Genomic DNA, 17304 nt, shown 5'->3' with positions numbered 1-17304 from the left:
AACAGATGGGCTACAACTAATAACAGATAAGACTACAACTAATAACAACAACAGATGGGCTACAACTAATAACAGATAAGACTACAATTAATAACAACAACAGATAAGACTACAACTAATAACAACAACAGATGGACTACAACTAATAACAGATAAGACTACAACTAATAACAACAACAGATGGACTACAACTAATAACAACAACAGATGGGCTACAACTAATAACATATAAGACTACAACTAATAACAACAACAGATGGGCTACAACTAATAACAGATAAGACTACAACTAATAACAACAACAGATGGGCTACAACTAATAACATATAAGACTACAACTAATAACAACAACAGATGGGCTACAACTAATAACAGATAAGACTAAAACTAATAACAACAACAGATGGGCTACAACTAACAACAACAGATGGACCACAACTAATAACAACAACAGATGGGCTACAACTAATAACATATAAGACTACAACTAATAACAACAACAGATGGGCTACAACTAATAACAGATAAGACTACAACTAATAACAACAACAGATGGACTACAACTAATAACAACAACAGATGGGCTACAACTAATAACAGATAAGACGACAATTAATAACAACAACAGATAAGACTACAACTAATAACAACAACAGATGGACTACAACTAATAACAACAACAGATGGGCTACAACTAATAACATATAAGACTACAACTAATAACAACAACAGATGGGCTACAACTAATAACAGATAAGACTAAAACTAATAACAACAACAGATGGGCTACAACTAACAACAACAGATGGACTACAACTAATAACAACAACAGATGGACTACGATTAATAACAACAACAGATGGGCTACAACTAATAACAGATAAGACTACAATTAATAACAACAACAGATAAGACTACAACTAATAACAACAACAGATGGGCTACAACTAATAACAGATAAGACTACAACTAATAACAACAACAGATGGACTACAACTAATAACAGATAAGACTACAACTAATAACAACAACAGATAAGACTACAACTAATAACAACAGATGGACTACAACTAATAACAGATAAGACTACAACTAATAACAACAAGAGATGGACTACAACTAATAACAGATAAGACTACAACTAATAACAACAACAGATGGACTACAACTAATAACAACAACAGATGGGCTACAACTAATAACATATAAGACTACAACTAATAACAACAACAGATGGGCTACAACTAATAACAGATAAGACTACAACTAATAACAACAACAGATGGGCTACAACTAATAACAGATAAGACTACAATTAATAACAACAACAGATAAGACTACAACTAATAACAACAACAGATGGACTACAACTAATAACAGATAAGACTACAACTAATAACAACAACAGATGGACTACAACTAATAACAACAACAGATGGGCTACAACTAATAACATATAAGACTACAACTAATAACAACAACAGATGGGCTACAACTAATAACAGATAAGACTACAACTAATAACAACAACAGATGGGCTACAACTAATAACATATAAGACTACAACTAATAACAACAACAGATGGGCTACAACTAATAACAGATAAGACTAAAACTAATAACAACAACAGATGGGCTACAACTAACAACAACAGATGGACCACAACTAATAACAACAACAGATGGGCTACAACTAATAACATATAAGACTACAACTAATAACAACAACAGATGGGCTACAACTAATAACAGATAAGACTACAACTAATAACAACAACAGATGGACTACAACTAATAACAACAACAGATGGGCTACAACTAATAACAGATAAGACGACAATTAATAACAACAACAGATAAGACTACAACTAATAACAACAACAGATGGACTACAACTAATAACAACAACAGATGGGCTACAACTAATAACATATAAGACTACAACTAATAACAACAACAGATGGGCTACAACTAATAACAGATAAGACTAAAACTAATAACAACAACAGATGGGCTACAACTAACAACAACAGATGGACTACAACTAATAACAACAACAGATGGACTACGATTAATAACAACAACAGATGGGCTACAACTAATAACAGATAAGACTACAATTAATAACAACAACAGATAAGACTACAACTAATAACAACAACAGATGGGCTACAACTAATAACAGATAAGACTACAACTAATAACAACAACAGATGGACTACAACTAATAACAGATAAGACTACAACTAATAACAACAACAGATAAGACTACAACTAATAACAACAGATGGACTACAACTAATAACAGATAAGACTACAACTAATAACAACAAGAGATGGACTACAACTAATAACAGATAAGACTACAACTAATAACAACAACAGATGGACTACAACTAATAACAACAACAGATGGGCTACAACTAATAACATATAAGACTACAACTAATAACAACAACAGATGGGCTACAACTAATAACAGATAAGACTACAACTAATAACAACAACAGATGGACTACAACTAATAACAACAACAGATGGGCTACAACTAATAACAGATAAGACTACAATTAATAACAACAACAGATAAGACTACAACTAATAACAACAACAGATGGGCTACAACTAATAACAGATAAGACTACAACTAATAACAACAACAGATGGACTACAACTAATAACATAAGACTACAACTAATAACAGATGGACTACAAATAATAACATAAGACTACAACTAATAACAGATGGACTACAACTAATAACATAAGACTACAACTAATAACAGATGGGCTACAACTAATAACAGATAAGACTACAACTAATAACAACAACAGATGGACTACAACTAATAACAGATAAGACTACAACTAATAACAACAACAGATAAGACTACAACTAATAACAACAACAGATGGGCTACAACTAATAACAGATAAGACTACAACTAATAACAACAACAGATAAGACTACAACTAATAACAACAACAGATGGGCTACAAATAATAACAGATAAGACTAAAACTAATAACAACAACAGATGGGCTACAACTAATAACAGATAAGACTACAACTAATAACAACAACAGATAAGACTACAACTAATAACAACAACAGATAAGACTACAACTAATAACAGATAAGACTAAAACTAATAACAACAACATATGGACTACAACTAATAACATATAAGACTACAACTAATAACAACAACAGATGGACTACAACTAATAACAACAACAGATGGACCACAACTAATAACAGATAAGACTACAATTAATAACAACAACAGATAAGACTACAACTAATAACAACAACAGATAAGACTACAACTAATAACAACAACAGATAAGACTACAACTAATAACAGATAAGACTACAACTAATAACAACAACAGATGGACTACAACTAATAACAGATAAGACTACAACTAATAACAACAACAGATGGGCTACAACTAATAACAGATAAGACTACAACTAATAACAACAACAGATGGACTACAACTAATAACAGATAAGACTACAACTAATAACAACAGATGGACTACAACTAATAACAGATAAGACTACAACTAATAACAACAACAGATGGACTACAACTAATAACAACAACAGATGGACCACAACTATTAACGATTGCTCAGTTTGGCCGGGTGTCCAGCTCTATGAAGAGTCTTGATGGTTCCAAACTTCTTCCATTTAAGAATTAGAGGCCACTGTGTTTTTGGGGACCTTCAATGCTGCAGGAATTTTTTGGTACCCTTCCCCAGATCTGTGCCTCGACACTATCCTGTCTCGGAGCTCAACTGACAATTCCTTCAACCTCATGGCTTGGTTTTTGCTCTGACATGCACTGTCAACTGTGGGACCATATATAGACAGGTGTGTGCTTTTCCAAATCATGTCCAATCAATTGAATTTACCAGAGCTGTACTCCAATCAAATTGTAGAAACATCTCAAGGATGATCAATGGAAACAGGATGCACCTGAGCTCAATTTCGAGTCTCATAGCAAAGGGTCTGAATAATTATATAAGTAAGCTATTTCTATTTTTATTTTATTTTTATGCATTTGCTAAAATTCTATAAGCTTGTTTTTACTTTGTCATTTTGTGGAATTGTGTGTAAATTGATGAGGATTTTTAAAAATGTAATCCTTCAGAGTAAGGCTGTAAGGTAACAAAATGTAATCCTTCAGAGTAAGGCTGTAAGGTAACAAAATGTAATCCTTCAGAGTAACGCTGTAACGTAACAAAATGTAATCCTTCAGAGTAACGCTGTAACGTAACAAAATGTAATCCTTCAGAGTAAGGCTGTAAGGTAACAAAATGTAATCCTTCAGAGTGACGCTGTATCGTAACAAAATGTAATCCTTCAGAGTAAGGCTGTAAGGTAACAAAATGTAATCCTTCAGAGTAACGCTGTAACGTAACAAAATGTAATCCTTCAGAGTAACGCTGTAACGTAACAAAATGTAATCCTTCAGAGTAAGGCTGTAAGGTAACAAAATGTAATCCTTCAGAGTAACGCTGTAACGTAACAAAATGTGATCCTTCAGATTAAGGCTGTAACGTAACAAAATGTGGAAAAGGGGAAGGGGTCTGAATACTTTCTGAATGAACTGTATCTCACCATGGATCCAAAAGACTTCCCCACACTTCAGTCTAATTTGTTGTGTTGATTCTGACTGATGGTTGTGACGAGTGCTGTGTCTGTGACCTCCAGTGAGCCAAGCTGTGGCGTGAACGAGTTCACGCTGTATCCCCCTGGCCCTGTCTGGAGCCCCGGAGCCTGGGAACCAGAGGAGGGGCCATGGGAACATCCCATCTGCCTGAATATCTGCATTCCTACCTGGGGAAAGGACATGAACACAGCAGCACCTCCGGGACAAATACTTCCTCTGACTGAAACACTAAAGCCACGGATTTGGAGCAAGCACATCCAATTAACCCCGAGACGGACCTGAGGATGATACCACGGAGATCGACTCGTACGTGCCTATCAAAGCTGAAAGCCCATTGTGCCGTCCCCAATGGCACCCTATCTCTACATAGTGCACTACTGTGGGCCCTGGTGAAAAGTAGTGCACTACATAGGGAATAGGGCTCTGGTCTAAAGTAGTGCACTATATAGGGAATAGGGCTCTGGTCTAAAGTAGTGCACTATATAGGGAATAGGGCTCTGGTCTAAAGTAGTGCACTATATAGGCAATAGGGCTCTGGTCTAAAGTAGTGCACTCGATAGGGAATAGGGCTCTGGTCTAAAGTAGTGCACTATATAGGGAATAGGGCTCTGGTCTAAAGTAGTGCACTCGATAGGGAATAGGGCTCTGGTCTAAAGTAGTGCACTATATAGGGAATAGGGCTCTGGTCTAAAGTAGTGCACTATATAGGGAATAGGGCTCTGGTCTAAAGTAGTGCACTATATAGGGAATAGGGCTCTGGTCTAAAGTAGTGCACTATATAGGGAATAGGGCTCTGGTCTAAAGTAGTGCACTATATAGGGAATAGGGCTCTGGTCTAAAGTAGTGCACTATATAGGGAATAGGGTTCTGGTCTAAAGTAGTGCACTCGATAGGGAATAGGGCTCTGGTCTAAAGTAGTGCACTCGATAGGGAATAGGGCTCTGGTCTAAAGTAGTGCACTATATAGGGAATAGGGTGCCATTTGGGATGCATCCCATCTATGAAGAATGGGGAAGGGGAGATAAAGCTTTTCACCACTCTCAAAGTTCTTCTTTCCACAGATATTGCGAAATGTAAGATACACCACAACAATTACTCTTGGAGGATTAGATTTCTGTCTATCGCATGTGATACAAATGAGATGTTATTCTCAGCCTCTGTATGAGTACATTAGAATGCTGCATCATTAGCCATACTATACAAATATTCCCATTCTCCCTCTGTAGAGGTGGGTGATGGGACTCTGTAGAGGTGGGTGATGGGACTCTGTAGAGGTGGGTGATGGGACCTTGTAGAGGTGGGTGATGGGACTCTGTAGAGGTGGGTGATGGGACTCTGTAGAGGTGGGTGATGGGACTCTGTAGAGGTGGGTGATGGGACTCTGTAGAGGTGGGTGATGGGACTCTGTAGAGGTGGGTGATGGGACTCTGTAGAGGTGGGTGATGGGACCTTGTAGAGGTGGGTGATGGGACTCTGTAGAGGTGGGTGATGGGACTCTGTAGAGGTGGGTGATGGGACTCTGTAGAGGTGGGTGATGGGACTCTGTAGAGGTGGGTGATGGGACCCTGTAGAGGTGGGTGATGGGACCCTGTAGAGGTGGGTGATGGGACCCTGTAGAGGTGGGTGATGGGACCCTGTAGAGGTGGGTGATGGGACTGTAGAGGTGGGTGATGGGACCCTGTAGAGGTGGGTGATGGGACTTTGTAGAGGTGGGTGCTGGGACTCTGTAGAGGTGGGTGATGGGACTCTAGAGGTGGGTGATGGGACCCTGTAGAGGTGGGTGATGGGACCCTGTAGAGGTGGGTGATGGGACTCTGTAGAGGTGGGTGATGGGACCCTGTAGAGGTGGGTGATGGGACTCTGTAGAGGTGGGTGATGGGACCTTGTAGAGGTGGGTGATGGGACTCTGTAGAGGTGGGTGATGGGACTCTGTAGAGGTGGGTGATGGGACTCTGTAGAGGTGGGTGATGGGACTCTGTAGAGGTGGGTGATGGGACCCTGTAGAGGTGGGTGATGGGACTGTAGAGGTGGGTGATGGGACCCTGTAGAGGTGGGTGATGGGACCATGCAGAGGTGGGTGATGGGACTCTGTAGAGGTGGGTGCTGGGACTCTGTAGAGGTGGGTGATGGGACTCTAGAGGTGGGTGATGGGACCCTGTAGAGGTGGGTGATGGGACCCTGTAGAGGTGGGTGATGGGACTCTGTAGAGGTGGGTGATGGGACCCTGTAGAGGTGGGTGATGGGACTCTGTAGAGGTGGGTGATGGGACCCTGTAGAGGTGGGTGATGGGACCCTGTAGAGGTGGGTGATGGGACTCTAGAGGTGGGTGATGGGACCCTGGGAGGTGGGTGATGGGACCCTGTAGAGGTGGGTGATGGGACCCTGTAGAGGTGGGTGATGGGACTCTGTAGAGGTGGGTGATGGGACCCTGTAGAGGTGGGTGATGGGACCCTGTAGAGGTGGGTGATGGGACCCTGTAGAGGTGGGTGATGGGACTCTGTAGAGGTGGGTGATGGGGGAGAGGGAATGGGACTCTGTAGAGGTGGGTGATGGGAGAGGGAGTGGGACTCTGTAGAGGTGGATGATGGGGGAGAGGGAATGGGACTCTGTAGAGGTGGGTGATGGGAGAGGGAGTGGGACTCTGTAGAGGTGGGTGATGGGAGTGGGACTCTGTAGATGTGGGACTCTGTAGAGGTGGGTGATGGGAGAGGGAATGGGACTCTGTAGAGGTGGGTGATGGGAGAGGGACTCTACAGGTCCCATCACCCACCTCTACAGTCCCATTCCCTCCCTTCACCCACCTCTACAGTCCCATTCCCTCCCTTCACCCCCCTCTACAGTGTCCCATCACCCTCCTCTACAGAGTCCATTCCCTCTCCCAATTCTACATAGTCCCATTCCCTCTCCCATTTACCACCTGCCTCTACGATCGTTCATGGCTCAAAGGTGAAAGCTATCTAATCAGTTGTGGAGGGAGAACGGTCCTGAAACTGTCAGTCTGGTTATGTGTTTGATATTCATCATAGGTTTGATGTACCCTACAAACACAAGCGAGGAGGATTTTTCACACCAGAAGCGCACATGATCCCACTATTGAAACAAGGTGACAGCTGGAGAGGAATAGGTGAGCCATTCTTTTTTCCCCGTAATGAAATGAATATGCAGACTATGCAGTCGCGCAAGGAACAGGGAGGATAACCTCCCGAGTCGTCCTTGTAAATAGTTTGAGGGGGAATTTTTAATACCAGCAACTGTACGATTGTGTGCGTAACCATAACTACCAACCATGTGGAATAGATGGAGCGGAGATATACTGGAGATAACAGATGGTGTGACTATAGTCAGTGTACTGTGCATAGCAAATGGGTGACTGTTGCCATTGATAGGCATTCTCCCCTACAGTACACCTTAATGATTCTCCCGCATTCTCAAACAAAGTTACATCAGATGTCAAATGACACGCTCAAACGTGATAAACACCACGGCAGATTCATTTTTATACTTTCAAAATGTTCATCTGGAGAGAAAAAAAAACAGCAAACAAGTGACATTTCTCATGTGTCACACATCAGGCTGAGCAGTAGGGTCTCTACCCATGAGAATAGCTGCCAATAACATGCCTACATGAATCTTAATTCAACATGATAAGACACAGCATCAACATACAGAGTAGCATTACATACACAATCCTTAGTTTGTTTCATGACAGAAACGACAGACCCACCACTTGGTTCGGTATAAAGCTGAGAAATTGTGCTGGGGAATTGAAACGACTCAAAATGTATAGATGGAGCTAATCAATGGAGTACCTTATATTTTGGGGTATGATAGGGGAAGAAACATTTCTAAGCCCATGAGGCATTAACCTATATTCTTCAAGAAGCAATGGGTATAAATCATTAATATCCCAGATTGTGCCTTTAAAACTGTCACTCCATCCTAACTAGAAAAAAGCTATTCTCCATGGGCCAATTACAATGTGCTGCAGGAACCTTTCTGGGTCACAGCTCATAGATATCCTCCTCCTTTTCTTTAAAGGGACACCGGGCTTTAGCTTTTGTGTTTGCCCCAATCCCAGCAGCTTCTTTAATTTGAGTCGTAAATCCGACTTGGAGACCATTAAAACAGTGTCCGGGAACTAGAGGGGGAGCACACATATTGTAAACGTCAGATAAACACACCAGGGACCTCTTTAAAGGAAGCAGGCACCAGCTGGCTCCTTCTCTTGTTTTTCTGTTTTACGTTGTTGGCTTCTAACTAGAAATATACTTATTCCTGTCACTCTATAAAATAACTTGTTGATGACTTATTTCACCTTTATTTAACTAGGCAAGTCAGTTACGTTACACATATGTTAACGGTTTATGTTCTGTGTCAATGAAGGTTCAATAAGGAATGCGTACGGAAAGTTACTAAGGAAGGCGAAGGGCAACAGTTAGTCTCTGGTAAGGCAGGCCAGCAGCGGAACTACGGAGGAGCGAGGAATTTGGCTTGAGGTCAAGTCAACAGATGAAGTGAGAAGAAACCTCTGGGAGGGGGGCCAGAGGGGCCCACCACAAAGACCCTCCTACTACAGTCCTATCTCACACAGAGGGGCCCACCACAAAGACCCTCCTACTACAGTCCTATCTCACACAGAGGGGCCCACCACAACGACCCTCCTACTACAGTCCTATCTCACACAGAGGGGCCCACCACAACGGCCCTCCTACTACAGTCCTATCTCACACAGAGGGGCCCACCACAACGACCCTCCTACTACAGTCCTATCTCACACAGAGGGGCCCACCACAACGACCCTCCTACTACAGTCCTATCTCACACAGAGGGGCCCACCACAACGACCCTCCTACTACAGTCCTCACACAGAGGGGCCCACCACAACGACCCTCCTACTACAGTCCTATCTCACACAGAGGGGCCCACCACAACGACCCTCCTACTACAGTCCTATCTCACACAGAGGGGCCCACCACAACGACCCTCCTACTACAGTCCTATCTCACACAGAGGGGCCCACCACAACGACCCTCCTACTACAGTCCTATCTCACACAGAGGGGCCCACCCCAAAGACCCTCCTACTACAGTCCTCACACAGAGGGGCCCACCACAACGACCCTCCTACTACAGTCCTATCTCACACACACACACTTCCACGCCCACAAAAGTTCTAGAATCAGGAAGGGCCATGACTTCACCAGTGAGAGGAGCCAACTATGTTCCTGCCTAGCAACAGAGATGTATTGGCTGTCTTGATGTGTAAGGAATTGACCCTGCCTAGTAGGTTATAAATAAACACGACCGTTCAAAAGTTTGGGGTCACTTAAAAAGCATTTTTTTGTCCATTAAAATAACATCAAATTGATCCAAAATACAGTGTAGACATTGTTAATGCTGTAAATGACTATTGTAGCTGGAAACGACTGATTTTTTTATGGAATATCTACATAGGCGAACAGAGGCCCATTATCAGCAACCATTAATCCTGTGTTCCAATGGCACGTTGTGTTAGCTAATCCAAGTTTATAATTTTAAAAGGATAATTAATCATTAGAAAACCCTTTTGCAAATATGTTAGCACAGCTGAAAACTGATTTAAAGAAGCAAGAAAACTGACCTTCTTTAGACTAGTTGAGTATCTGGAGCATCAGCGTTTGTGGGTTCGATTACAGGCTCAAAATGGCCAGAAACAAAGACCATTGACACCATTAAAGACATGACACCATTAAAACACTCCTTTGACTGTCATGTACCTGCGGTTTTAAGGCTTACCACATGCTGGTCAAATTAATCGCCTTGAAAGCTAATCAAGTCTTGCTAATCAGTCCAGAGGGGTATTCCTGACCCTTCACTGTTGACATTGACAACATTAGGAAATCAGAAACACCTGTGATGGGTCTGTTTCAGTAGGCAAATAAACATACTATAAAATCATGACTAATATCCTTAAAAGGTCAGCTCAGCTAAATTACAAGTTGATGGCTTTGGGGGCCATAAAGAAAATGGAATTGATCATGAGGGGCCGCAGTGGTCCTGGGACTGTACCCACATCCATACCCCCCCGCCCCACACACACATTTTGCCATGGGGTAGATTTAGCAGTTTTATAACTAATTTCCTGCAATTCAACACATTTTGCCGTATGGTGGAAGCAAATGTTTTTAATAGGATAACTGATGACCATGTCGGTAATTTGAGTCCCCCACCCCAACAAAAAAAAAAATATATTTATTTTGTATTATATTTTTTTTTAAATCAGGCCTAGAAGTTCCGGCTTCAGTTGGGACAGAGAGGAGGAGTCAGAAATGAGACACCACTCAACAGTGTCATCATTGCTGTATCCGCCTCTTCCCCAGCTAAATATCAGCACAATTCCAGATCATATTTTATGCCCCGCCTACCCAAACACGTGATTTGTTGGGGAGTTTTCTGTCTGTTTTTCCTTTTTGAAATGTCCAAGAGAATCTGACATCCATTCCTCTGTCCAAGAGAATCTGACATCCATTCCTCTGTCCAAGAGAATCTGACATCCATTCCTCTGTCCAAGATAATCTGACATCCATTCCTCTGTCCAAGAGAATCTGACATCCATTCCTCTGTCCAAGAGAATCTGACATCCATTCCCCTGTCCAAGAGAATCTGACATCCATTCCTCTGTCCAAGAGAATCTGACATCCATTCCTCTGTCCAGGAGAATCTGACATCCATTCCTCTGTCCAGGAAAATCTGACATCCATTCCTCTGTCCAAGAGAATCTGACATCCACTCCTCTGTCCAAGAGAATCTGACATCCATTCCCCTGTCCAAGAGAATCTGACATCCATTCCTCTGTCCAAGAGAATCTGACATCCATTCCTCTGTCCAAGAGAATCTGACATCCATTCCTCTGTCCAAGAGAATCTGATCATCCATTCATCTCTCTGTCCAAGAGAATCTGACATCCATTCCTCTGTCCAAGAGAATCTGACATCCATTCCTCTGTCCAAGAGAATCTGACATCCATTCCTCTGTCCAAGAGAATCTGACATCCATTCCTCTGTCCAGGAAAATCTGACATCCATTCCTCTGTCCAAGAGAATCTGACATCCATTCCTCTGTCCAAGAGAATCTGACATCCATTCCTCTGTCCAAGAGAATCTGACATCCATTCCTCTGTCCAAGAGAATCTGACATCCATTCCTCTGTCCAAGAGAATCTGGCATCCATTCCTCTGTCCAGGAAAATCTGACATCCATTCCTCTGTCCAAGAGAATCTGACATCCATTCCTCTGTCCAAGAGAATCTGACATCCATTCCTCTGTCCAAGAGAATCTGACATCCATTCCTCTGTCCAAGAGAATCTGACATCCATTCCTCTGTCCAAGAGAATCTGACATCCATTCCTCTGTCCAAGAGAATCTGACATCCATTCCTCTGTCCAAGAGAATCTGACATCCATTCCTCTGTCCAGGAGAATCTGACATCCATTCCTCTGTCCAAGAGAATCTGACATCCATTCCTCTGTCCAAGAGAATCTGACATCCATTCCTCTGTCCAGGAGAATCTGACATCCATTCCTCTGTCCAAGAGAATCTGGCATCCATTCCTCTGTCCAGGAGAATCTGGCATCCATTCCTCTGTCCAGGAGAATCTGGATGCGCAGGATGCACACAAAAGGAACATCTCTGAATCAGTGTCGCCAACTTAGCGACTTTGTCACTACATTTTCAATAAAGAGAATAGCGACAAATCTTGTGACTTTTTCTGGTGTTGTTGGAGACTTTTGGAGACTCTGATGTGAAAGCTCATATTGTTCTTACTCTTCTCAATGAGCAGCGGGTGCTGCCGCTGCAGTCAGAGCAGATGTTCACCCCTCTGTGTCCAGACTGCAAATAAATCGCGCATGCGGGAAGCCGCCGCTGGCTGATCCCACCAAGCTTACATTCAGGGAGGGATGTAAATGTAAAAAAACTCAACTAGAAAGCCAAAAACATAAAATTAAAAATAAAGTAACTCCGCCAGAGTGTCTCTTTTTGGTCACTTTTGCCGGTCCCAAGCCCGGATAGAGGAGGGTTGGAATTGTGACATATAAAAAAACAAGAATCGACAGAAGAAAGTTAATTTGTCATTCTAAACATATTTAGGGTGTTTTTTTACTCACTTTTTGTCTCTCCTACGAAGTTATTTCTCTCTCCTACAGTGATGTTATTCCTCTCTCCTACAGTGATGTTATTTCTCTCTCCTACAGTGATGTTATTTTTCTCTCTCCTACAGTGATGTTATTCCTCCTACAGTGATGTTATTTCCTCTCCTACAGTGATGTTATTTCTCTCTCCTACAGTGATGTTATTTCTCTCTCCTACAGTGATGTTATTTCTCTCTCCTACAGTGATGTTATTTCTCTCTCCTACAGTGATGTTATTCCTCTCTCCTACAGTGATGTTATTCCTCTCTCCTACAGTGATGTTATTCCTCTCTCCTACAGTGATGTTATTTCTCTCTCCTACAGTGACGTTATTTCTCTCTCCTTCAGCGTCCATCACAATTACATGCACATGGCCAATTATGCAAATGTATGATGACGTCACTTAGCGACTTTTCGGACAGGCAATAGCTACTTTCCTTACTGATGAGTTGGCAACACTGATCTGAATGCAGAGCAACAATTTTGGTGAGAATCACACGAGAGGACACTGTCATAGTACACTGTATGCGCCGTTCCACGAGGAAGGCTTCATATAGCCAATAGCAGGCGGTGGGCAACCTTTTCCATGTGAGTGCCAATTTACAATTTTAAATTTTTAATTTCACCTTTATTTAACCAGGTAGGCAAGTTGAGAACAAGTTCTCATTTACAATTGCGACCTGGCCAAGATAAAGCAAAGCAGTTCGACACATACAACGACACAGAGTTACACATGGAGTAAAACAAACATACAGTCAATAATACAGTATAAACAAGTCTATATACAATGTGAGCAAATGAGGTGAGATAAGGGAGGTAAAGGCCATGGTGGCAAAGTAAATACAATATAGCAAGTAAAACACTGGAATGGTAGATTTGCAATGGAAGAATGTGCAAAGTAGAAATAAAAATAATTGATCCTAACATCTCTAAAGATCTGCGTGCCGGTTATGACTTGCATATAAGCATTGTAGGCTACTTACTCAACCGTGCCCCAAAAATGTCTAACTGACCACAAACTGAATAATTGTAGCTACTAGACATAGACGCTGTCCATTCAGCCACACGCCACGGAGCTCCTCTAATGTCTACCTGTGCGGAGGCAGCACGCGAGACCTTAATGTGTACATTTTCCTTTTGTATTTTACGATTTTCTTATTTCTTTGGTCGTTTGTGTCTTCATACGTCCTTGTCGATTGTAGGCCTAAGTACATCCTTTAATGTATGCCTGTTATTTCAATGCATGTGTTGTAGTTATCTAGCATAGTTTATATTCGCAGTCCACGGTTTAATGCTCTGGTTAATTTCACATGATCGGTTTTTGAATTCGGCCTTGAGACGTGATAGCATATATATTATATGCGTCCATTTCATGTTGCACTGCTCGCGCAGTTTCTCAAGTAAAGTAGTATGTTTAAGGTTCAGTAGTACATTGTACACGCCATTCCACAGACATTTAAACCTAATATTGCAGTGATAATTCACGTGTGGGGTCATTTGTTTGTTCTTGCTGTTCTCCAAAATAGCGTTTTAGAGTTTGTGAAATGATGTAGGCTCGAGCTACATTAAAGCTCTGGGGGTGTGGTAAAGTGGGGGTGTATTTCTACACACCCCCCACCCAGAGTTTAGCTGACTGACGTCGCTGTTCTGCTGCATCCGCACCACCCTTCAGGTGAGCAAAAGACATCGTCTGGCCAACTCCATTCCTGGACTTTTCCTGGCCAATATTATAATGCGTTAATGTTGTAACTTACCTCTGTGCTGCTGGGGAATGTTTTCGAAACTTGTTTCTAAATTATGACTCAACATTCCTACCTATTTATAAAAATGTATCATCTGACCAAAGATGGTCACAGACTGTGGCACTGCCAGTGATGAGATCAGATATCAAATTTCAACAACTCCACCCCCCCCCACCCACCCATAATAACACAACCACAGTGTGTGGCTGGTCAGTTATTACACCAGTGTCATCTACATTCTTGCACATGGAAGCTCTTAGAATGGAGCTGCAATGTATAGCAGCCATTTTACGGCTCCAGACCAATTCGGCAATTGTTTTATTTAGTTTTTTCTTCTCCATGTTCTCTGTATTGTTGGGAAGGCCCTGTAAGTAAACATTTCATTGTTCGTCTACCTTCGCCTGTTGTTTTTACCAAGCATGTGACTCACATAATTCGAGTTGACGGAAGACTAGCGTTTAATTTTGGACAAGTGCATGACGCCCCTTAAGGTTTGTCCGCTTTCTTCTGCTTGGCATCTAATGAATAGGACCCAGAGATGTGGTTCTGAATTTACAGGAAGTCTGATCTGCTCGGTTCTCCCTCGTCGACACTACTACCTGGATGTGTTCCAGTATAAGTGGGCAAGGTTCCATTTCAGGTAGTCTAGTGGTTAGATCATTGGGCCAGTAACCGAAATGTTGCTAGATCAAATCCCTGAACTGACAAGGTACAAATCTGTCATTCTGCCCCTGAACAAGGCAGTTAACCCACTGTTCCTAGGCAGTCATTGTAAATAAGAATGTCCTGAACTGACTTGTCTAGTTAAAAAAAAAAAAAAAAAAAAAAAAAGTAGTCTGACTCATTGGGCAACAATTGGTTGACTCAACATGTCTTTTTCACACCACATTTTAGACACTGAGTTGTTGTTCTAAAGTAGCTGATATGCTGAGGTATTTTATTTTACAAAGCTAGCTGATTACACACCCATTTTTAATAAACTTAAGACTATTCTTCAAAGCCACTGTTCCATTTACCAACAGTAAATGTCAGTAAGACAGGTAATATTATAATGTTACTACTGTATTGTGTTAAGTTCAGTTTTCATAACTATATGTAGCCAGGACAAAAATGGGCCCTAGTGGGGTTCAGATCATGTGGGCAGGAAAAACCCATCTCTGCATGGTAAAAGTAGAAGTAAACAGCAACACAATCAAGACGTTCCTCTACCAGCTTTATGATCTATTTGCACTGTGAACACATAACATAACGCAATGTTCGCCATCATTCCTTTCATTTGCACAGCACAAAACAAACAAACACTTTTGAGCCAAGGCTGGAATTGACACATCAATCCCACTGAATCATAAAGATCTTTGATATGCATCAATAAGAGAATAGCTTTTTTTGATTTTCTTTAAAGTCTGTTTTCGGAAAGTTTGGCTCTTATATCATATATACATTTGGATCGCATGGGACATCATTCAGATGCTTCAGGGCTGCATCAGTGCCCATAAGAAGAGCCATTGAGGACCTCCACCATTTTCAAGTAGTCAACTTGGTGGAACTTCCTATGTCTTAAGGATTGCAAAATCCATCCAGGTCAACAGAAGGGATCAGCAAATTAATTTAGCTGGTGAGCAAACATTCCATAACTGCAGATGGCAGTAAATCAACCTTCGCCTTGTTCAAACACCATACTCCAGGTGACACCGTGTACCCTTTGTTTCCCAACTCAGAAGTAGTAGATTAAGAAAATTGACGACTTCAAAAATGGAGATGTCATCAATGGCGCTGCCTGTGCACTTTGACACCATAACAACAGAAAAAAAGAGAGCCCCTCTATAATTCTCTATGGGCTGCCTACCTACACTTTGTCAAACTGGGTTCCCATCACAAATGGCACCATATTACATTCATAGTGCACTACCTTTGACTGGGGCCCTGTGTTTAGACACTGGGTAGACAAAGTAGTGTGCTGCATATGGGGTAGGGTGCCATTTGAGAGGCAGCTTGGGGGGGTGGTCCTTTGAGAAAATAAAAACACAGGAAAATGAATCTAACAGAGGTCTCATATCCTTTATGGTTAGCGATGATTTTAAATTTGCACCACCCAGATTTTCCGAAGGGCTTCTTAGCCAGCTCATGTTTCACATGGAATGTACAGGATTCATTTCACAAAGGAAATAGGAGAAGAGGTTTCTTCTCTCACCTCCATCTATCCATCCCTCCTCGTCCACTCTCTCTCCATCTCGCTCGCTCTTCAACCTCGGTCTCCACAGTAAGATGCTCTCACGTTAGAAAATAGTTTTGATATAGTTTAATTTTTTACATTAGAACTTGAAAAAAACATTGGAAGCTCCAACTTCCCCTCCCCATGTCCAGAGTGACATACTGCATCTGCTGCTTGTAACTATGGAGACCAGGTAGAAGGTATTTTCCTGAAGGACTATCTGAACACGGGGGCTTTTTCTTGGAGCCCAAAGTGCTAGTAGGGTACCCAGTCTCTTCTAGAGGTAGTCCTGGCAGGGAGGAGGAAGGGGGGGCTAGGTTTGCGGTAGGGGTTTATAAATGCCTTGACGGGACCTGTGGAGTAAGGTGGCCACGGTCCAGGCTCAGAACCTCAGGTGGGACTTGTGTTTCACCATGTATCTGTGGGTGGAACAGGACGAGAACACCTGGTCAGTAGGAGCTCATGCATTCTACAATGGCATCTTATTCAAATATACTGT

The 17304-nt window shown here is 41.9% G+C and overlaps 2 protein-coding genes across 2 annotated transcripts in view; both read right to left on the bottom strand.

The window, feature by feature from the left end:
• Positions 1-4660: 4660 nt before the first annotated feature.
• On the bottom strand, positions 4661-16790 carry LOC135558103 (uncharacterized). Its single transcript, XM_064991851.1, has 4 exons — positions 16785-16790; positions 16503-16599; positions 5882-7371; positions 4661-4852 (listed from the first exon to the last, which is right to left on the bottom strand). Exons 1-4 carry the CDS (start codon positions 16788-16790, stop codon positions 4661-4663), a joined length of 1785 nt encoding a protein of 594 aa, XP_064847923.1.
• The window catches only part of LOC135558428 (parafibromin), a 34892-nt gene continuing 33377 nt past the window's right edge, over positions 15790-17304 (bottom strand). Inside the window, exon 17 of the mRNA XM_064992225.1 lies at positions 15790-17224. Coding sequence (XP_064848297.1) covers positions 17188-17224 — 37 coding nt within the window. The 3' untranslated portion in view covers positions 15790-17187. The remainder of the gene's footprint in view (positions 17225-17304) is intronic.

This window comes from Oncorhynchus masou, chromosome 17 (assembly GCF_036934945.1).
Source record: "Oncorhynchus masou masou isolate Uvic2021 chromosome 17, UVic_Omas_1.1, whole genome shotgun sequence".
Lineage (NCBI taxonomy): Eukaryota > Metazoa > Chordata > Actinopteri > Salmoniformes > Salmonidae > Oncorhynchus > Oncorhynchus masou.
Note: the sequence above shows the minus strand (reverse complement) of the source record. Positions and strands in the feature narration are given on the sequence as shown.

Coding starts and splice junctions, on each gene's coding strand:
- LOC135558103 (XM_064991851.1), bottom strand. Junction 7,372..16,502: donor ACACAGGGCCCCAGTCAAAG/GTAGTGCACTAT, acceptor CCACCTCTACAG/AGTCCCACATCTACAGAGTC. Junction 4,853..5,881: donor AGAATGGGAATATTTGTATA/GTATGGCTAATG, acceptor TCCTTTCCCCAG/GTAGGAATGCAGATATTCAG.